General features: G+C 40.3%; 1 protein-coding gene across 1 annotated transcript in view; it reads left to right on the top strand.

The window, feature by feature from the left end:
- Window positions 1-282: 282 nt before the first annotated feature.
- The window catches only part of ero1a (endoplasmic reticulum oxidoreductase 1 alpha), a 28,799-nt gene continuing 6,571 nt past the window's right edge, over window positions 283-22,510 (top strand). Inside the window, exons 1-11 of the mRNA XM_078562609.1 lie at window positions 283-531; window positions 7,221-7,340; window positions 7,434-7,517; window positions 7,800-7,838; window positions 8,932-9,017; window positions 9,829-9,902; window positions 12,388-12,508; window positions 12,623-12,669; window positions 15,129-15,137; window positions 16,028-16,054; window positions 16,316-16,408. Of these exons, the coding sequence (XP_078418735.1) occupies window positions 433-531; window positions 7,221-7,340; window positions 7,434-7,517; window positions 7,800-7,838; window positions 8,932-9,017; window positions 9,829-9,902; window positions 12,388-12,508; window positions 12,623-12,669; window positions 15,129-15,137; window positions 16,028-16,054; window positions 16,316-16,408 (799 nt within the window). The 5' untranslated portion in view covers window positions 283-432. The remainder of the gene's footprint in view (window positions 532-7,220; window positions 7,341-7,433; window positions 7,518-7,799; window positions 7,839-8,931; window positions 9,018-9,828; window positions 9,903-12,387; window positions 12,509-12,622; window positions 12,670-15,128; window positions 15,138-16,027; window positions 16,055-16,315; window positions 16,409-22,510) is intronic.

Here is a 22,510-nt window from a genome sequence, read left to right as displayed (position 1 = left end):
AAGAGTCTGACTCCTGTGACCGGAGTCAAACAAACAGGTATTCCACATCCTCGCAATATTAAGAGAAAGTTGTCCCTTCTGCCCTTCCCAGCGACCTATGTGTGTATATATATATATATAGTGCCGTACTATAGGCACATGGTCACATTCGCCAAGATAAACAGTTACATGTAACAGACATTACTGGGAAACAAACTGTGACGCCACTGGATGTTGATATCTCCTGGTCATTGCTGCGACGTGCCGGTTTAGTGTTACACACCAGGAAGTAACGTGAATTTTACGAGGCGGCGGGGCTTCTCTTTAACACCAACCTTTCAATGAGTCGAGTTTCTTTCGCTCCCGGTTCTTGCTAGCTGTCAGCAACTACATTTTGCAGAATTTGGATTGGAACCGTTAAAAAAAAACCCCCCAAAATAAGTGATTCTCACAATGTTGACTCCGCTCTTGTTGTTGTGTGTATTTCCAGCCTGGAGTAAACAGCACACTGCTTTAAAGGTACAATTAGATGTCCAGGAATATTCCCATCAGGTAACAGTGAATCTTTTATTTTAATATGCAGCGTTTCGTCTGAATATGGTGGGATTTTATCAGAACGGTGTAGAACATTGCTTTAGTCTTACGCTTATTTAGAGATGTCCCCTAATAGTGGTGCTAAGTTGGTATAAAAACAAAAATAGCTGGAAAAACTCAGCAGGTCCGACAGCATGTGCGGAGAGGAACACAGCTAACGTTTCGAGGAGTCATACGGACTCCAAACGTTGGCTGTGTTCCTCTCCGTAGATGCTGTCGGACCTGCTGAGTTTTTCCAGCTGTTTTTGTTTCGGATTTCCAGCATCCGCAGTGCTTTGCTTTTATCTAAATCGGTATATGTTCGGTATAGTGCGAGTGTACTCGAAGCTGGTGTTTTGGCTTGGATATGATAGGTACCGCGCTGAGGTTGCTTTCTGTAAGATGCGAGGTTGCCTCTTTCCATGATGTGAATGCTTGGTTGAGCACGTAGGCAGTGGATATGAGCAATCAAGTTTCTCGGGTCAGTCAAGGCGGAAAAAAAACAAGTACTGATCACGGGCCTCTGCCAATCACAACTCGGTTTACCTTGTCAAAGGATGTGTGTTTGCGTGAGAGCATTTACAATTACACCTACCCTCCCCCCCAAACATCAAGGCAACTTTTAGAACCCTCACTGCTGCACCAACTGAGATGAGCTAATTTAATCTGCTACTTCACTTGTGGTTTAGCTCAGTGCCACAGCATGCACTGTAGTCATTTGCTGAGCAACAGGGTGCAGGATTAAAATAATAAAACAGAAAATATTGGAAATACTCAGCAGGTCTGGCAGTATCTGTGGAGAGAAAGTTTCAGGTCTGTGATCTTTCATTGGAGCGAGTGGGATTAGCTGAGTTGCTCCTGCAGAGAGCTGGCATGGACATGACAGGCCAAATGGCCTCCTTCTGTGCTGTGAATTTGTGATTCTATTAATCTGTGAAGTTTATTTTTTAAAATTAGATTTTTGTTACTAGCACTAGGATATATAAGTTGCATTCCAAGTGATTTCTAGTTGTTTGAGATGGGTACATTTGTTCAGCCTTCAAAATTTTCAAACAAGTGTATTTAATGGGTGTGTGTGTACCAATTTGCTTGAATAAATAATACATTATTTGCATCTTAATGATATGCATTGATAAATAATATTTCTTTCCTTCCTCTACGGCCCATGACAATTGTAATGTATTAACTGTTGCCATTGCTGAAATCAGCTAACCCAATTTAAACTGGGGATTGAACCTGGAAGCATGCTGAACTCCCACTTCAGTTCAAAAGATAAAAGCAAAGTACTGCTGATGCTGGAAATCTAGAACAAAAACAAAGATACCTGGAAAAACTCAGCAGGTCTGACAGCATCTGCGGAGAGGGATACAGACTCAAAACGTCAACTGTATCCCTCTCCACAGATGCTGTCAGACCTGCTGAGTTTTTCCAGGTATCTTTGTTTTTGTCCCACTTTAGTTCCATTAGTTTGCTTTTTCATTGCTCTCTCCATTATTTCTCCATTGAAGAAACTTGAAAACATCTAAGATTGCCTTTAGATATCTGTTTAACTTCTATAGAGTAAAACATCCACACAATGCAGTGTTGCTGTTAAATGTGTGTTCTTAAAATTGATGACTCATTCCCAATCCACCATTTGGTAAGGATATTTGCAACTGTATGTGTTGCAGAGAGGCTTTTCTGTTGAATTAGTTCCATGCATGTACGATTTATAAAGAAAAGGAAAGAGGCAATATTTCATGTCAAGTGCTGGGTAATCCACTGTTTGGACTCTTTCTGATTTCAACCTTGAGCTAGCTCCTATATACAAGGCCTGATGGTTGATTTGCTATTTTTATTCCTCCTCTGATGGTTTAGGTGAAATTGAGAATCGCAAAGCCTGCTGTTTGCTGCATAATGATGGGTTATCAGACCCATGTGGTTGAAATCAAAAATACCCCTTAGCTTCGGGATGACACTCATTGGGTCTTGGACTAGACAATATTTCAGTGGTGCATTTGGAAATTTCTAAATGAAAACTGGACATCACGTAGTTTGTTTTTAAAATTCTTCCATTTATTTCTAAACCTTTCAATTTGGATAACATATTAGTTATTAAAGTAGTCGAGGTTGTTAATGAACTTTCATCATCACAAAAATGAACACCACCCTCTCCTTGTTCTGCGTCATGGATTTAGTAGAGGTGACAAATCAATTTTAATTGTAGATTTGTTTAAGGAACCTTTAATTGTGTGTATTTGAATACTAAAATGATTCTTTTTAACAGAATACTCACCTTTCTGATTGTATAGTGTTGCACATGGAGTATATTGAGTGCAGATACATTCTAAACTTTGTTAATAAGAAGTTCTTACTTTTTATGCCACATTGTGGTAGTGACAGAAATAAATCCCATGCTGTCAGTTTCCTATCTCAGTTTATCTACTTATTAATTTGAAGCAAAAATATTATTTTATTATTTTTGCATGGTAAAGTATTATCACAACAAGATTATTTAGGGGAGAATTAGAATGAATTTGTTCAATGCTAGTTTTCAACTTTTACCTGCCATAAAATACCATTTTAATTGTTTAAATTGATTTTAAACAGATTACAAACTGACATTTAAAAATATCAATCAAAATAACATCTCAAGAATAGCCTGGTCAGTGATATACCTGGACATGCTGATAATGATGAATTTCAGTCATTATGAATGTGACCAAAACTTACAAACATATTAGTATATAATCTTAAAAAAAATCATACCTTTTAAACAATTTTTTAGCTATTACTGCCTGTCCTCCGATTACAGCTGTAGTCCCAATGTGGTAGGTGAAAGCCTCCCTCTCCATAGTCCTGATGCCACCTGAACTATTTCGTTATGTCAATGATTAAATTACTATTACCGCTGATTTTCTTTTAAGAATTTACTTTAAAGTCCTAGGGCCTCACTTTGACCCATTGAAAGCCCATTCACTTACGTGGTAAAATCAGGCCCCTGGTGTCAGTAAATAGGTTTTCAGACAGTTGTGATGTAAAAACACTCCTCTTATTGGACATTTCAATTGGATTTTGATAGGATATATTGTTTACTGTCATAAACCTGGATCTGCAATCATCTTTCATTATTCTTCATTTGCATTTTTGATGTGGGTTGATATTCTTATATGCAAGTTACCATATCTATGCTGTCCTATAGAACTGGAGTGACAACTCAGCAACTTCCATGGATATTGTCGTGAAGATCTGTTTGAGCAATTTTACAACAGCATCTCCTTTTGTCTCCTGCCCTCCACTTCTAGGCTTGCTTGTTAAAGAAAATACAAACGTCATGGAGATGGGAATTTGATCACTAGAGTACAGACACAACACTCTTTTTCCCTACTGAAATATCTTGTATTTTTGTTCTATTACCCTTCGCGAAATCTAGCACCGTGCCATTTCAAAGCATTCTACAATTGAGTTTGTTTAAAAAAATGTAAAAGTCAAACTATGAGGGATATCTCTTGAAGCAAAATGGCAAGCTTTGTACCTGCAGCAACCTACTGCCAGTATGCAAATCTTTATCATTCTCACTTTAGACATTTGGCTATGCTTCTGTATAGGAACAGTGCCCCTTTGATAAAAGCACTAGGATTGTAGTCTGTGGAATTTAGAAAGTTAAAAGTTAGTTCATCAAAGTTTTCAAGATATTAAGGGGAACTGATAAGGTGGATATGAGAACCTATTTCACCCCACCAGCCTCCACATTCAAAGGATCATCATCCGCCATTTCTGCCAACTCCAGCATGATGCCACCACCAAACACATCTTCCACTCACCCGCACTCACCCCCCTCCCCCACCGCCCCTCCTCAGCATTCCATAGGGACCATTCCCTCCGTGACACCCTGGTCCACTCCTCCATCACCCCCAACTCCTCATCCCCTTCCCACAGCACGTTCCATGCAATCACAGAAGGTGCAACACCTGCCCCCTGTACCTCCTCCCCCCTCACTATTCAAGGCCCCAAACTCCCCTTTCAGGCAAAGCAGTGCTTCACTTGCACCTCCTTCAAATTGATCTACTGCATTCGCTGCTCCCAATGCGGTCTCTATGTTGGGGAGACTAAACACAGACTGGGTGACCGTTTTGCTCAGTCTGCAAGCATGACCCAAACATTCCTGTCATTTGCCATTTCAACACACCATCTTGCTCTCAGGCCCACATGTCTGTCCTTGGCCTGCTGCAATATTCCATTGAAGTCTAACGCAAACTGGAGGAACAGCAGCTCATCTTCCGATTAGGCACTTTACAGCCTTCCGGACCTAACATTGAATTCAACGACTTCAGACCATGAACTCTTTCCTCCCCCTTGACTCCTTTTGATAATCCAATTTTTAAAACTTAATACTGATATAATTTTTTAAAATATATTTAATGATTTGTTCAATTTTTTAAATCATTTTTCCCAAACACCCCCTCCCCCCACAGGGCCATCTGTCACTTGTTTTTATGTTTTGAACAAAGAGAACAAAGAGAAGTACAGCACAGGAACAGGCCCTTCGGCCCTCCAAGCCTGCGCCGATCATATTGCCCGTCAACTAAAACATTTTGCACTTCCGGGGTCCGTATCCCTCTATTCCCATCCTATTCATGTACTTGTCAAGCTGCCTCTTAAACACCACTAATGTACCTGCTTCCACCACCTCTTCTGGCAGTGAATTCCAGACACTCACTACCCTCTACGTAAAAAACTTGTCCCGCACATCTCCTCTATAGTTTTCTCCTCTCACCTTAAATCTATGTCCTCTAGTAATTGACTCTTCCACCCTGGGAAAAAGCTTCTGACTATCTACTCTGTCCATGCCACTCATAATTTTGTAAACTTCTATCAAGTCGCCCCTCAATCTCCGTCGCTCTAGTGAGAACAATCCAAGTTTCTCCAACCTCTCCTCATTGCTAATAACCTCCAGACCAGGCATCATCCTGGTAAACCTCCTCTGCACCCTCTCCAACGCCTCCATATCCTTCTGGTAATGTGGCGACCAGAATTGCACGCAATATTCCAAGTGTGGCCTAACCAAGGTTCTATACAGCTGCAGCATGACTTCCCAGCTTTTATACTCAATACCCCTGTTAATGAAGGCAAGCATGCCATATGCCTTCCTGAGTACCTTATCCACCTGTGTTGCCACTTTCAGTGACCTGTGAACCTGTACACCCAGATCCCTCTGCCCGTCGATGCACTTAAGGGTTCTGCCATTTACTGTATAATTCCTGCCTGTATTAGACCTTCCAAAATGCATTACCTCGCATTTGTCCAGATTAAACTCCATCTGCCATTTCTCCGCCCAAGTCTCCAACCGATCTATATCCCATTGTATCCTTTGACAATCCTCTTCACTATCTGCAACTCCTCCAACCTTAGTGTCGTCTGCAAACTTACTAATTAGCCCAGTTACATTTTCCTCCAAATCATTTATGTATACTACAAACAGCAAAGGTCCCAGCACTGATCCCTGCGGAACTCCACTAGTCACAGCTCTCCATTCAGAAAAGCACCCTTCCACTGCTACCCTCTGTCTTCTATGACCAAGCCAATTCTGTATCCATCTTGGCAGCTCACCTTTTGCTTTCAAGACTGCTGACCCTTGTTCTGCTATTAACACCTACTGCTATCTTATCTTTATGCTCAATCAGCACCTTCTTTACTCTTCACCACTACCGTTAACACTCCCTTTGTCTTGTGCCGATGACATCTTTATCAATCTCTCTTTAGCTGTCACCTATCCCTGACCTTCCATTTCATTCCAGTTGCTCCATCCCCTCTTAAACAGTATATATTTCGACTTCTCTCGAGCTCTGAAGAAGAGTTATATGAACTCGAAACTTTAACTCTGTTTCTCTCTCCAGACTGCCAGACCTGCTGAGTTTTTCCAGCATTTTCTATTTTTAATTTCAGATTTCCAGCATCTGCAGTATTTTGCTTTTATATTATATGAGAAACTATTTCCCCTGGCTGGGAGCCTTGGACTAAGGAACATAATCCAAAATTTAGAGCCAGAACTTTCAGAACTGAAGTTAGGAAATGGTCCTACAACCAAAGCAAGGTAGAAGTTTGGCACTTTCTGCCACAAACAGCAGTTGACGTTAGGTTGATTGTTAATTTTAAATCTGAGATTGATAGGTTTTTGTTAGCCAAAGGTATTAAGGAATGTGGGGCATTAGAAATGGTGGAACAGGCTCAAGGTACTAAATAGCCTGTTCATGTTCCCTTGTTCTCCACTTTATATCACAGCACTGAAACTATTAATGGTTGATGATGGAAATGTCATTTTGCTCTGGCTGTGTGCAGGCCGAGCTATCAGCTCGCTTTTCCAGTAATGTGGTTTTCACTGTTAGGCTATAGGGACCTTCTTCTGGATGTTGAGCAAGGTCTGTGGATTACATTGTAAACTTCAGAACAATTGCAAAAGCACAACAGAGATTTAAGGCCATAGCCGTGACAGTTCTGATTGCCTGGGTGAATTTAGGAGTCATCTGCTGGTGTTGAGTTGTAGCAGGTATAGTATCACTTTTAAGTAATTTCATTGCAGAAAACAAAGTGATAAAAATGGTCAATTCTCTACATGTTGACTGAATGTCAGAAGTTTTGCAAGTTACAGGAGATTGCAAAGATAATCATTTAAAACTTTTTAACTGTAGGTAACTGGATACCTCGATGACTGCACTTGTGATGTTGAAACTATTCGAGACTTTAACAACAGGAAGTTATTCCCCAAAATACAAGAACTCCTTGAAAGTGACTATTTCAGATATTACAAGGTATACTCTACTATATCTTCTTCAACATTCATATGTTTGATTTATTTAATACAATTGTCACATTTGTTTAAACTGTTTCTACAATCTTTCCAGGTGAATTTAAAGAAGCCTTGTCCCTTCTGGTCAGACAATAGCCACTGTGGACTGAAGGATTGCGCTGTTAAGCCTTGTGAGCCAGTAAGATCATAATTTTTTTAAGTTTACAAACCATGCAACAAATACAGGGAAGAGGGTATGAGGATAAAGGTAAATTTAAATAGAATAAAAACAGGGAGCATCAGGGATATACTATGTATTACTTATTCACTAAAGATTTTGGTAGTTTATAGAAAGAAAAACGCTAACCCCTAAAATAGGAACTAAGTAGACAAATCTGTAATGGTTTCTCAAGGGACATTTAATGACACATTCTTCTGTCAAACATTTATTTCACAAAATGCATTGTACATTTTTCCGCAGAATGAAATACCAGCAGGAATTAGATCAGAAAGTTTTAAGGTATGATATTTGCAATAAGTTCAATTTTATTTTGTGCTGTATTTGGTTGTAGTTAAAATGTATAAAGGAATTACTGCATAATTTAAAAGATTTGTTTTCATTCAGAGTTTATATTTTTACCCTAAAAGTTTGTGTTATAACACTGGATGAGATATTCGATTATGGATAATCTAAGGAGTAAATGCATTTTATTGTAAAAGATTATGACTATCAGATTGTCAAAGAATCTGCCAGACATGGATTTGTTCTATTAATTGTTAGGAATAATCAACAGGGCAGTAGCATTATCCAGGGATCTGGATGGGACCTCAAATCACAAGGTCAAAACTTAAATATTCTGTTTATATGCCACATTCTTCTCCATTGTTTATTTACTATACCATTTCAACCAGTTTTCAGAGTTGAAATTCCTTGACAATGTATGTATTCCAAACTACCACAGTTGGCGATGATTATTTTAAACAAGTAAATGTATGATATTGATGGTCTGACTGACACTAGGGTCACTCATTTGTATTGTGATTGATTGGAATTTGGATTGTCATATAGAATAATAATTAAAGTGCACACCATATATGGTTGACTTTGTTCCAAATGCCAGAAGTTCACATACAATCTGTAATCATTCTCACGTGTGATTCATCCTCTTACTATTATAAATGCTATCCATCCTTCTGTACATGCATCCATCCATCCCACTCCCATTTCACCTGACACACCAAGACCCCATCCCCTACTTTCCACCCTCTCTGCCCTACACCCAGCAACATCACCTACCCCACCCCCCCTCCACTGTCCTGTGCTCCCACTACCTCCATATCCCTTGCACATTCTCAACTCCCCCACAAATGAAACCCAAATCACAGCCCACACCTCGATACTCCCACACACGCTTCCTTCCCCCAGCAGTAAGATTATTGGACCATCCTGCCACCACAAAAAAAAACAAATTGCTACCTATACCTAGTACAAGTGATGTGCATGTGCAAATTCTGATGACCGCGTTCAATCTCTGAAGCCCAGAAATACAGTTTCTGATACTATGGTGTATGTATAAAAATTAACTGACTAGTGTAACTCTGTGCACTTCCAGTACACTGAAGAATCAAATGTCATTTCCCAATATGAACGTGAATGCGAAAAGGCTGAGAAGCTTGGTGCCGTTAACAATTCTTTGAGGTAATTTGAATGACACACAGGGCCTAGTGTCCTTAAATTCCATTCTTTCTCATTATTTCAGAACGGTTTCATGCAGAAAATGTTTGCAGTCTGCTCTAGAAAGAACTGGCTCTGCCACATTTGAGATGTTTCTAACCCTGACCAGGAGGAAACTGGGAGCACTGACAGTTAAAATGGCTTTGGCAACCTAATTCCACCAACCTGGTTAGCCTGTGTGTTGCAGTTTTGATCTGCTGTTTTATGCACTCAAGAGGGACATCCACTAGAAAGCAGCAGAACCCTTTAAATATGCAGCTCAGGCCCCAGTTAGGTCCTCAGGGCTTGGCTGCAGTTTTTAACATGAGGCCTCACCAGGATAACTCAGGCAAGAACAACAGGGGCCAGGAGAAGCTTCTTCCAGGCCCCCAAAAGACCGTGGCGATCTCCTGCCCCATCCATCCCTCCCCCTCCCCTGACCACAATGCACTCTCAATCTCCTTCCCTATCTGTTACCTGAGTGCCAGGGAACCTTCTTTTGGGTCCCAAGCAGCAGTCCCCTTCCATCTGAAATCCTGCTCCTGTCCACCAGCTGAAGCCTCTGACTGGATTCAGGCAGCACATAAGAAGCTATAAACAGGTGAGGCCAGTGTGTTAAAATTTCTTAGGTCACACGCTGAAGAGGGACAGACAAGTTGCCATCTATTTCAATCCATGCCTGCGTGACTCTTAAGGAGTTAAAATCAGAGCTATTAATCTTCATCGTCTGAGTGATTTTTACTAACTGAAACAACAATTGATCAATGATTTAAAAAAAAAATCTTTAACCTTTCAGTGAAGAAACAAAACAAGCAGTGCTTGATTGGACCAGACATGATGACTCTACAGACAACTTCTGTGAAGTTGATGGTGAGACCTCATTATTAACATTTGAAATAAGTGATTGCATTTATTTTGTGTTTACACAGGAGTGTCTGATACAGCTGGTTTTTGTGTGATACGCTGACACCATCAGCAAATATTTACCATTTATATAATGACCACAATAGTTTCTAATGTATTTGGCTAGCATGGCTGGTAGAGCATGGGCTACAGGAGAAAGGCAGGGGAGTGGGACAAGGTGATTTTCTCCTGCAGAGAGCTGGCACGGACACAGGCTGTATGGCCTCATTCTGGCTGTAACCATTCTATGATCCTATGATTTTAAATAAGATGGTTGCAAACTTCTGTTCTTGGGCTACCCATCATTCATAACCACTTAATCTCTACCAGTCCATAAGCTGGAACTCATGGGCCAGAAACTTACCTGTATTGGGCGGGGGCGGCTGCAGAGCCGATCACCACCCGCGATTGGCTGCAGGCCACCATTTTACGTGGGCGGGCCAATTAAGGCCTGCCCAGCGTGATGCACAGCCAGTAGCCCTCAGTGCTACCTGTGCGGGTGGAGGAAGGAGGGGGAGTCAGGGCCTGTGCTCTTTCGCACATGCGAGCAAAAAAGCGCAGAAATCTCCCTGAGGCACGGGGCTGCCTCAGGGAGATTAAGTTGCTTAAAAGAATTTTGTTATAAAGTGCAAAATTATTTAAACGTCCCCTCATGTGACAGTGTCACATGAGCTGGGACATGTTTTTATATTTGGCAAAATTTTATCATTTAATTAATAAAAGCTTTAGGAAACCTCATCCCACTTGTGAATGACGTTTCCTAAAACACATGAAGGCCGCATGGGCTCTTCACCTGCCCGCCAACCTTAAGGTTGGACGGGCTGTGTTGCAAACAACTTTAATTGGCTTTTTAATGGCCTTTATAGGCCGTTGACAGTTCGGCGGGCGCACAGCCGCCTCCAGTGCACGCCTGCTGAACGAAAGATCTAAATGACGTGCCATGACGTCAGGACGCACGCCCAACATCATCTCTTGTCATTTTGTGTGTCGGGCCCGCCCGCTGACGGCAATATTCTGGCCATGATGATGATAAACATCAGAAGCTTCATTCTGTTTAAGAGCATGAAAAGCTGAGTTAAGACATTTTTACATTGGAGTAGCACTGTCATGAAACTATAATATTTTTCATAATATTAGTGTAGGCTTATGCGTGTGAGTGTGGATGGTTCTGTCTGCGTGACTGGTTTAATTAAATTAGTCATAATTTCAATCTTGCAGCTTATCAAAAGCGTTAGGTGTAAAGCAGACTTTTGAAATGGAGATGACAAGTGCGGATGAGGGTTCCACAGATAAGGTGTGAATGAAAATTTGCATTTTTAGATAAGTGAAGGGGTTATTTGATTTTCAAAGGCATAGTAGGATGTTTACAATTAACAGGATAAATAGGGCAAGATTATTATTATGTTTATTTTTCCCAAAGATACGGACCATATTGGCAACATGAAAGATTTGTGTGTTATAGGAAAAGTAAATTTTGGAAGACATGTAGAACAATGGGATCTTACAAATTAGAGATAAACATATATACAGAAGGATGGAAGGTTATGTGCGGTGTGGCTGTGTAACATCTTGAAAGGTACACCATGCAAAGCAGCCTTGGGGAAGAGCCTCTAGCCACTTTTGCAGAAGTCTGCTGTGTCCAGTAACTAAAGTTGTGTTAAAAGCCTTTGGAATTCGAGCGGGTGCTGTGGTAACTTTGCTGGATTGCTTATTTAAGCTTAAAATCTATTTTGGACCGTTGTCCCAAAGTGGGTGTGTAGTTGGGAGTCAAGTTAATTAGAAATTTTGGGATTTGTTGTAATATCAAATAACTGTAATCTTATATCTGTGTTTGACTTCATTTCTTTTGTTTAATAAATGTTTTAATTTAATTTTTAAAAATCTCCAAAGATGTTAGTGGACTCACTACTTCTGAATTCAGTGCACAAATCATCTTGTAATACATACAGATTGCAAAACCATTGTGATAGTGTGGCCAAGTTTCCCTTGTGGATTTGGTCTGCCCGGCACATATCACTGCCACACCATAACAAGCACAGCTGACAGCAGACATACAGTTTTCTCACTGGTTGCTGTATGGACTTGAAGGAAACAGATGGCATTATGGATTCACAAAAATGAATGACTGCGTTGTATGCATGCATCTTATAGCAATGGAGGCACCATATAATTTAGCAAAGCCCAACAGGGACTATCATTCAACAGGAATGAAGGAGAATAGAGACCATTTTCCTGAGATAGGAGCAAAGTAAGTGTCCCAGCCTTAGCTTCTAGCATGAAGCTGCATCTTTCATTGATTGGCATTGATGGTATGTTTTCAAGAAATGTACAGGTCAAACTGTCCTGCCTTGGAGTTAAATGGGGTTGCACAATGCCAATTAGCTGTTAGAGGAATCTGTTATAAAATTGAAGAAAAATCAATTTCTGAATGAAATACAACTTTGTCCCTCAGATGAACACTGTCCAGATGCTGAATATGTAGACCTGCTTCTCAACCCTGAACGTTACACAGGCTATAAAGGTCCAGAAGCATGGAAGATCTGGAATAGTATCTATGAAGAAAACTGTTTTAAGTATGTAATTCATCAAGAACAAAGTGCTCTTGGTTCTCGTATAAACCATATTCAATCATTAAAATTTGTATATTAGTGTTAAGAGTGAAATTATTTATGTCTCTTTCACTGTAGGCCAAACTCCATTAGAAGACCTTTCAACCCACTGCTTCCTGGTAGAGGTGAGTTAACAGTGTAATCTTTGCTTTGTATTTAAAATAATTTGTTTTAGACAACTCAAGTAACTTATTGGCTATAGAATTTCTTATCAATCAACTGAAAACTTTATTTATATTAATGATATCACAATTGTTAGTGAGGAGATAATAGAGGGAGAGCATGGGATTCATTTCACCAGGACCAAGCTGAGTGCAACTATTCAATTAAATTGATTATCCTTTTCATTAGGATAGATTACGAAATAATAGTTACTCTGGGTTAGAATGAGGTTTCCCCACTTTAGATCTGAGAAAGACATTTTCTTCATGTGAGAGCCCAGGAACTGTGGAGGAGCAAATGGGTTTGTGTGTCTCTACTCAAATCCCATGTTGGTGCACACATCCAAAAGGTATTTTGGAATGTTAGCTTTTATTTCAAGGGGTGGTAGGTAGAATCTAAAATAAGGAAGTAATAGCTCCATCTGAACTGCATTCAATTTTGAGCACAGACTCCAGGGAAGATATTTTAGCCTTGGTGCAGTTTGGAATCACCAGAATGAAACCAGGATTTAAGTGGTTAAGTTATGAGAACAGGCTACATGAACTTGGCTTATAATTCCTTTGGGTTTAGGAGGTTGAGGTGTGATCTAATTAAGGTATTTAAAATGATTAAGGGATGCAGTAGGATGGATGCAGTGAAACAATATCCTCTGGTGGGGGCATCCAGAATAATAGAGCATAATGTTAAAGTTATAGCTAGATCAGTTATGAAGTAAATGAGGAACCATATTCTCACACAAAAAGGTAGAGGAAATTTGGAATGATTGACCCTGCAGCTACAACATTTTGAGGGAAATTGGAATTTTAAGGTGAGAACGATGGACTTTTGTTAAGTAAAGGTATCGAGGGATATGGAAACAAATTAAATTCGGATGAGGATTAGCCATGATTGAATGTCAGAACAGGCTCGGGGGACAGAATGCTAACTCCTGTTCCTATGTTCAGTTTTTTAGTAGAACTAGATTGAGAAAAGGCAGATATGCTCTAGTATTTTGCACCAATTTTTATAGTGGATTAGGGATAATTGCAGGAATACCTGAGGAAAATGGTGGAAGAGTCACAACTGGAGATGAATAATTTAAGGTAATGGGATTAATATTGAAAAGTAATCAGATCTAGAGTTTCAGCATTCCTGAATATTGAAGGGGGTTAAAGAGGAAATGGCAGAGGGAACAACCATAACTTTCCTAAACTATTTGGAAATTGGGATTGTGCCAAAGGGCTGGAGTGTGACAAATTTCAAAACAGGATAGGATAAACCTGTAAATTATTAGCAATTTTTCTTATTTTGCCACGAAGGAGAAGGGAAATAAGCTATGAATTTTGAAAATCCTACACAAACCAAAATAGAAGAACCAAGTTAAAATTTTGAGTGGATCCATTCATCAGTGCTGGAAAATTACGTATCTTTCAGTTCTGAGTTCCGTAATCGAGAGGAATGCAGTGACGGTACATATGGATTTTCAGAAGCCATTTGATAAAGAACAACATAGGAGATTTGTTGTGAAAATGAAAACACATTATTTATCAAGGGAATGTAATGCTTGGATAGAGGGATGGCCTGGACAGAAAGCACATAATAGGGTAAATGGATGTTTTTCAGATTGTCAGAGCGTAGATGATCACGTACCCACTACCCCCCGCCCTCTCACCCCCAACCCCAGCCCCCCAGTCTGATCTGTGCTGAGATCTCTTTTGCTTACCTGTAAAGAATTTGAATGTAGGCCTAGGAGGATTGATAATGAAGTTTGCTGTTGATATCAAAATATGAGGCACGGCAAACTGATGAAAATATGGTTAAATCATTTCAAATGGGTGAAGTGATTAGAGCATATTTCTCTGGCACAGGCTCAATGAGATGAATGGGTGCATTTAATTTGTGCTGTTAATTTGTTTTATTGTTTGAAATAGATAGCTGTATTCTAATTGCATACCAAGATCTATTCTTCTACAAATAAATGTGTAGATGCGGGAAAAAGTAAGTTTTTGGTTTGTATTTAGGGTTGCCAACCCTCTAGGATTGGTCTGGAATCTCCAGGAATTGAAGATCAATCTCCAGGACACAGCTCTGTTCAACCCTGGAGAAAAATCATAGGGACGTTCGAAAAAGATTTTTTTCCATTTTCTTTGAACATTTCTCTTTTTACCAGATCTAAAATTTTTAAAACATGGAAAAAAGGCAAATGGTCAAGCAATATCCAATTGAGTAATGCGTCTCTTTGCTTTCCAATTGGCTGAGGAAGGCCGCATGTCACAAGGATGAATGTATTGGCCAACTAATGGCAAGAGTGTGGGGGAAATTCATGTGATGAAACCTCCAGGAATATATTTAATCTCAGTTGGCAACCCTATTTGTAGCTTTCTAAGGGAATTAAAGAAAGTTTGATAATCATTTGAATTGGTATGTTCTTCTTCTTTTGCAGATGATGAAGGTAATTTCTGTTGCTCAGTATTGGATGATACAGCTGTTGGCTAAGATCTGCAGATCGGGACTGTAAATGCTTACTCTGAGGACTGCAACAACATCTTTTGCATCTCCAAAAAAATGACAATTTACTTTAAAACTGAAATACGTGCATCTCATTATGTGGATCTCTCGTGGCACCAGTCCTTATTTATGATGAATGATTTTTTAGCTGTCCTTAGTATTGGCTCTTGTAGCTTTAAATACATATTGTACTCAACAACAAGAAAGCAGCAGAGAAGGAGAATTATGAAGGCAGTAGGTGATTTAATAGCAACATCAGCAAAGCAAATCTATTATCCACAGAGAATAAAAATCACAGATCGGTTACATCAAAGGTTTTGATGTACTAGCAACATTTTTCAACTGCCACATAGTATCTAATAGTACAAGCAGCAACTCCAATACAGCTAATTCTGGAAAACTTTTAAGAGATGTTACACAATCCGCAACTTCTGTGAGTCCATTGTCCTCTCAAAATTTACTCCAGCAGGTGCACAGAATGATTGGTCCTTTAATATCAACGTACTAGATTAGTATTTCACTGGATTTCCTGTGCAGTTCAAAAGTTTAGTACCATTGTCAGCAAAGTTTATGCCATGTCATTTTAGAATCCTATTCCCAGGCAAGAATTTCTTTACCAATGTGATTTTTTTTTTGAATGGTGGGTGGAGGGGAAGAAGGTAAGGTATATCACTTTTCTATCTTTCTGGATTTAACCTAATATGTAATTCAGAATAAAAGTGGGATCACAAGTATTGTTTTAACTTAAGTGCCCTTGCTTTTGCTCTTGTCATACAAATCAAGACCACATTTAAATATCTTACTTAAGACTTATGATTTGTTTTTTCCAAACAGATGGAACCTTCTATAGCTGGCTACAAGGTAATTGCATATTCATATTTTCAGCTTTTTGATGCCTTAATATACAATAATGCTTTTATATTAGCAGATAAAACTGAACCTATTTGATTTCCTAGAAACCTGTGTTGAAACCTTGTCAAACAAAAATACAATTGGTCAAGATGTATCAATCTATTTTTAAAAATAGAATTTCTGGGGTTTAATAGTCTTAACTATAAAATACGCGTTCGAAAATAAATCTGCCAATTATTATGAAAGAGTGAAACAAGCTTTCTATTTCAGGATTATGTCTAGAGAAGAGGTCATTCTATCGAGCAATTTCAGGTCTGCATACAAGCATCAACATACATCTTAGCGCACGATATCTATTACAAGGTATGTGCAGAAGCTCTTACTTCCATCTGTCTTTCAACACCCACAGAGAATGGATGACAATTTGCTAAATGCTGAATGTCCTACCAGAAGCGCCTAATTACCCCTCAATCCACTGGTGCTGGTGAAATAAGAGATCCTCATTGGCTAGTTAGTTTTATAAGTTTTCAGGTCTTGCATTATGATGCTGAAATAAATATATTTCAGTGCCTACAGTACTAAACCAACTTGAATCAAAATCACAAACAGCCTCATATTCAACTGGGACTGTGCTAAACTAATTCTCCTCCCCCATCTCAACCTACTTGTGGCCTTTGAGATGGTTGACCACACTATTCTCCTCCTTCATCCAGCTCACTGCCTTGCCTGGTTCTATTTTTACTTAGCCAGTCAAAGCCAAAGAAGTCCCCAACGATTACTGCCCTATTGTTTTTGTACTCAAATTTGTCTATATATTTGCTCGTCAAACTCCCTTCCCCTATTTGGGGTCTATAGTACACACTCCTAGCAGTGTGGCTGCCCCTTTTTTATTTCTGAGCTCAACCCATATGGCCTCATTTGATGCTTCATTAAGTATATCATCCCTCCTTACAGCTGTAATTGATTCTTTAAACAATAACACTACAATCCCATCTTTTTTATCCCCCTTCCTATCCTACCTGAAAACTCTATATCCAGGGATGTTGAGCTGCCGTTTTTGCCCCTCAAGCCAAGTTTCCATTATAGCAATCATATCTTGCTGCCATGTGTCTATTGGTGCTCTCACTCATTGGCTTTATTTACTATGCTCCTTGCATTTACATATATACCTTTTAACACTGCCAAATTTCTGCACTGCACACCTTTTTAACCTGTGCTGTTCCTGTCTTTCAGAGTCACTCACTAATTCTCCATTTCCCGTTCCCTGCTATGAATTTGCCCTCAGGTTCCCATCCCCCTCCCCATCTAATTTAAACCCTACCCCCCAACAGCACTAGCAAATCTCCCTGTGAGGATATTCACCCCAGTCCTGTTCAGGTGTAGACCGTCCGGCTTGTACAGGTCCCACCTTTCCCAGAAACTGTCCCAATGCCTCAGAGATCTGATGCACCCCCCCGCCCCCGCCACACCAGCTTTCTAGCCATGTGTTTATTCACTCAATTCTCCTACTTCTATACTCGCTTGCACCTGTGATTGGGAGTGATCCTGAGATTACTGCTTTACGGGTCCTGCTTTTCAATCTCCTACCTAGCTCCCTAAAGTCTGCTTTCAGGACCTCACCCCCTTTCCTACCTAAATCATTGGTGCCACCGTGCACCACGACCTCTGGCTGATCACCTTCTCCCAGAAGAAAGTCCTGCAGCCACTCCGTGACTTCCTTGACCTGGCACCAGGGAGGCAACATACCACCCTGGAGTAACGTCTATGGCCACAGAAACAGAAATGCCTGTCTGTTCCTGTTCCTGGTGAACCAGACTTAGTGTGTGTTAGGATATGGGGCAGCAGAGTTCTAGGTGAGCTCAAGTTTATGTAGGGTGGAATATGGAAAGGCAGCCAGGAGAGCACTGGAATAGTCAAGCGCAGAGGTAACAAATGAGAGTTTCAGCAGATGATGAGCTGAGGGGGAGTGGACTCCAATGATGAAGGAGGCAGTCTTGGTGGTGGAGCAGATTTGTGGTAGGAGGGTCAAATAGAACATTGGTTCAGCCTCAGACCATTGCCAGGGAGAGAGATTGAGTCTGTGGCTAGAGAAAGACAGTGGGTTCAAAGTTCCCAATATTCAGTTGCAGGGTATTTCTGTTCACCCAGTACTGGATGTCAGATCTGCAGTGTGACAAATCAGCGGTTGAGCTGGGTGTCGTCAGGGTACATGTGGAATCTGGAGATCTGTTATCAGATGGTGTCACCAAGGCAGCATGTAGATGAGAAATAGGAATGGGCCAAAAGATAGGGACTTCAGGGGTAACAGTACAAAAGTAGAAAGAGAAGTCATTCCAGTGAGTGAACAATTGAGTGAATAAACACATGGCTAGAAAACTGGTGTAGGAGTGGGGGAGGAGCATCAAATTTCTGAGGCATTGGGACAGTTTCTGGGGAAGGTGAGAGCTGTACAAGCCAGATGGTCTACACCTGAACAGGACTGGGGTGAATATCCTCACAGGGAGATTTGCTAGTGCTGTTGGGGGGTGGGGTTTAAACTAGTTGGGCAAGGGGATGGGAACCTGAGGGCAAATTCATAGCAGGGAACGGGAAATGGAGAATGTGAGTGAGTCTGAAAGACAGAAACAGCACAGGTTAAAAAGGTGTGCAGTGCAGAAATTTGGCAGTGTTAAAAGGTATATATGTAAATGCAAGGAGCATAGTAAATAAAGCCAATGAGCTGAGGGCACCGATAGACATATGGCAGCATGATATCATTGCTATAAAGGAAACTTGGCTTAAGGAGGGGCAAAAATGGCAGCTCAACATCCCTGGATATAGAGTTTTCAGGCAGGATAGGAAGGGGGATAAAAAACAAAAACAAAAATAGCTGGAAAAACTCAGCAGGTCTGACAGCATCTGCGGAGAGGAATACAGTTAACGTTTCGAGTCCAGATGACTCTTCATCAGAACTCTTCATCATCCGGACTCAAAATGTTAACTGTATTCCTCGCCGCAGATGCTGTCAGACCTGCTGAGTTTTTCCAGCTATTTTTGTTTTTGTTTCAGATTTCCAGCATCCGCAGTATTTTGCTTTTATCAGGGGGATAAAAAAGGTGGGATTGTAGCATTATTGTTTAAAGAATCAATTACAGTAGTGAGGAGGGATGATATACTAAATGAAGCATCAAATGAGGCCATATGGGTTGAGCTCAGAAATAAAAAAGGGGCAGCCACACTGCTAGGAGTGTACTATAGACCCCCAAATAGTGGAAGGGAGTTAGAAGAGCAAATATGTAGACAAATTTGAGTGCAAAAATATTAGGGCAGTAATTATTGGGGACTTCAGCTACCTTAATATCAATTGGGATATGAACAGTGTGAAGGGCACAGAGGGCACAAAATTCTTGAACTGCATTCAAGAGAACTTTTTTAGCCAACACATAATGAGCCCAACAAGAGGGGACGCATTTCTAAATTTAGTCTTAGGAAATGAAGCTGGGTAAGTGGATGAAGTAGCAGTGGGGGACCATATTGGAGATAGTGACCATAATATAGTTAGATTTAGCATCATTATGGAAAAGGACAAAGATAAAACAGGAGTAAAAGTTCTAAATTGGAGGAAGACAAATTTTACAAAGCTGAGAGGTGAACTGACAAGAGTGGACTGGAAACAGCTATTAGAAGGAAAAACTGTCAAATCAGTGGGAGGCATTCAAAGGCGAGATTCTATGTGTACAGTGCAGACCTGTCCCCAGAAAGAAAAAGGGTGGAACTGTCATATCTAGAGCCCCCTGGTTATCCAAAGCATACAGGCCAAGATAAAGCAGAAAAAGAAAACTTATGACAGTCACAAAAGACTTAATACCATAGAAAGTCTAGAGGAGTATAGAAAGTACAGGGGTGAAGTAAAAATGGAAATTAGGAAAGCAAAGAGAGGATATGAAAAATATTGTCAGGTAAAATCAAAGAAAATCCTAATATCTTTTACCAGTACATTAAGAGCAAGAGAATAACTAAGGAAAGGATAGGGCCTATCAGAGATGTACATGGTAACTTGTAGGTTGATGCAGAAGATGTGGACAGTGTTTCTCAATGAGTACTTTGTCTCCGTCTTCACGAAGGAGAGGGATGATGCAGACATTCTAGTTAGAGGAGTGTGAAATACAAGATACAATAAGCATAGTGGTACAGGAAGCACTGGAGGGACTGGCATCCTTGAAGGTGGATAAATCACCAGGGCCAGATGGATTGTATTCCAGGCTGTTGAAGGAAGCCAGAGAGGAAATAACAGATGCTATGAGGATCACTTTCCAATCCTCAGTAGATGCAGGCGAGGTCCCAGAGGATTGGAGGTCTGCGACTGTTGTGCCATTATTTAAAAAGGGTGCAAGGGATAGGCCAGAAAATTATAGGCTGGTCAGTCCAACTTCGGTGGTGGGCAAATTATTTGGAAACAATTCTGAACGAAGGGAAAGCAAGACACAGATTGATCAGGGATAGTCAGCATGGTTTTGTTAGGGGAAGATTGTGTATTGATAACTTAATAAAATTTTTTGAGGCAGTAACAAGGAGGATTGATGAGGCTAGTGCAGCGGATGTTGTCTACATGGATTTCAGTAAGGCATTTGACAAGGCCCCACATGGCAGACTGGTCAGGAAAGTGATGGGATACAGGAGAAGGTGGCAGGTTGGATCCAAAATTGTCTTAGTGACAGGAAACAATGAGTTTTTGTGAATGGAAAACAGTTTCCAGTGGTGTTCCATAGGTCTCAATGTTGGAGCCCTTGCTGTTTGTTGTATATATTAATAATTTAGATTTAAATGCGAGAGACATGATTAGGAAATTTGCAGATCACACAAAAATTGACCATTTGTTGATAGCAAAGAGGATATCTATCGACTCCAGAATGATATCAATGTTTAGTTGAGTGGGCGGAGAAATGACAAATGGAATTCAATCCGGAAAAGTGTGAGGTAATGCATTTGGAGAGGGCAAACAAAGCAAGGGAATACTCAATAAATGGGAAGTTTTTAAAGAGGGGTTGGGGGAAGTGAGAGACCTTGGAGTGCATGTCCACAGGTCCTTGAAGGTGGCAGAATAGGTGGACGAGGTGGTCAAGAAAGCATATGGAATGCTTTCTTTTATTGGGCAAGGCATTGAATGCAAAAGCGGGGATATAATGATGGAACTGTGTAAAATGCTGATTAGGACCACATTTGGAATTTTGTGTACAGTTCTGGTCACCACATAACAGGAAGGACATAATTCCTCTGGAGAGAGTACAGAGGAGATGTACAAGAATGTTGTCAGAGCTTGAAAATTGCAGCTATGAGGAGAGATTGGACAGGCTGGGGTAGTTTTCCCTAGAACAGAGGAGGCCAAGGGGTGACCTAATTGAGGTGTACAAAATTATGAGGGGCCTGGATAGGACAGACAGGAATGACTTGTTTCCCTTTGTTGAGGGGTCAATTATCAGGGGCATACATTTAAGGCGATTGGTAGAAGGATTAGTGGGGACGTGAGGAAAAACTTTTTCACCCAGAGGGTGGTGGGCATCTGGAATTCAATGCCTAAGTTGGTGGTTAAGACTCAAATGTCCAACTCATTTAAAAGGTGCCTGGATCTGTATCTGAAATGCTGTAACCTTCAAGGCTACAGACCAGGTGCTGAGAAGAGGGATAAATATGAGCATCTAGTTTCTTTTTTCTCTTTTTGGCTGGTGCAGACACGGTCGGCTGAATGGTCTCTTTCTGTACTGTATTTTTTCTATGCTTCTGTAGTTCACCATTGTTGCCTTACATTGGTCCACAGTCAGGTAATGTCCTGATTTTAAAACTCTCATCCTTGTATTCAATTCCCTCCATGGCCTTATCCCTTCCTATTTCTGTAATATCCTCCAGTCCTACAACCCTCTGAGATCTCTTTCCTCCTTCAATTTTGACCTCTTCACCATTGGTGGCCATGTCTTCAGCTGCATGGGCCCTAAACTCAAATTTCCTCCCTCTTCCTTAACCTCTCAGCCTCTCTCTCTTCCTTTAAGAAGCACCTTGAATTCTGCTTTTTCGACCAAGCTTTCGGTCAGCTGTCCCCATTCCCTCATTAATGTCAAATATTGTTTCATGTGAATTTTGTTTCTGTGAAGTGCCTTGAGATGTTTTGCTATGTTTAAAATGCTGTATAAATGCAAGCTGTTTGTGTATTACTGCAATAAAGCTAATCAAGCCACTGTTATTATGTTAAATCCTAAACTAGAACTTTAGCTTTAAAATACTAATTGTCCTGTGCTCTTTTCATCTCTCCTACTATGCCTAACATTTATATACCTCTGACTCATATTTATTTCTAGAAAGATTTTTAAGAGAAAAAAAAAATCAGCTTTTGTTTCAACTTCTTTCTCCAACATTATCCATTTTGGAAGTGAGAGCAATAAAAAAATATCTTTTAGCTGAAAACTTGATCAGTTTCAGCTAGTTGAAAGCTGG

This window comes from Cetorhinus maximus, chromosome 18 (genome assembly GCF_964194155.1).
Source record: "Cetorhinus maximus chromosome 18, sCetMax3.hap1.1, whole genome shotgun sequence".
Lineage (NCBI taxonomy): Eukaryota > Metazoa > Chordata > Chondrichthyes > Lamniformes > Cetorhinidae > Cetorhinus > Cetorhinus maximus.
Note: the sequence above shows the minus strand (reverse complement) of the source record. Positions and strands in the feature narration are given on the sequence as shown.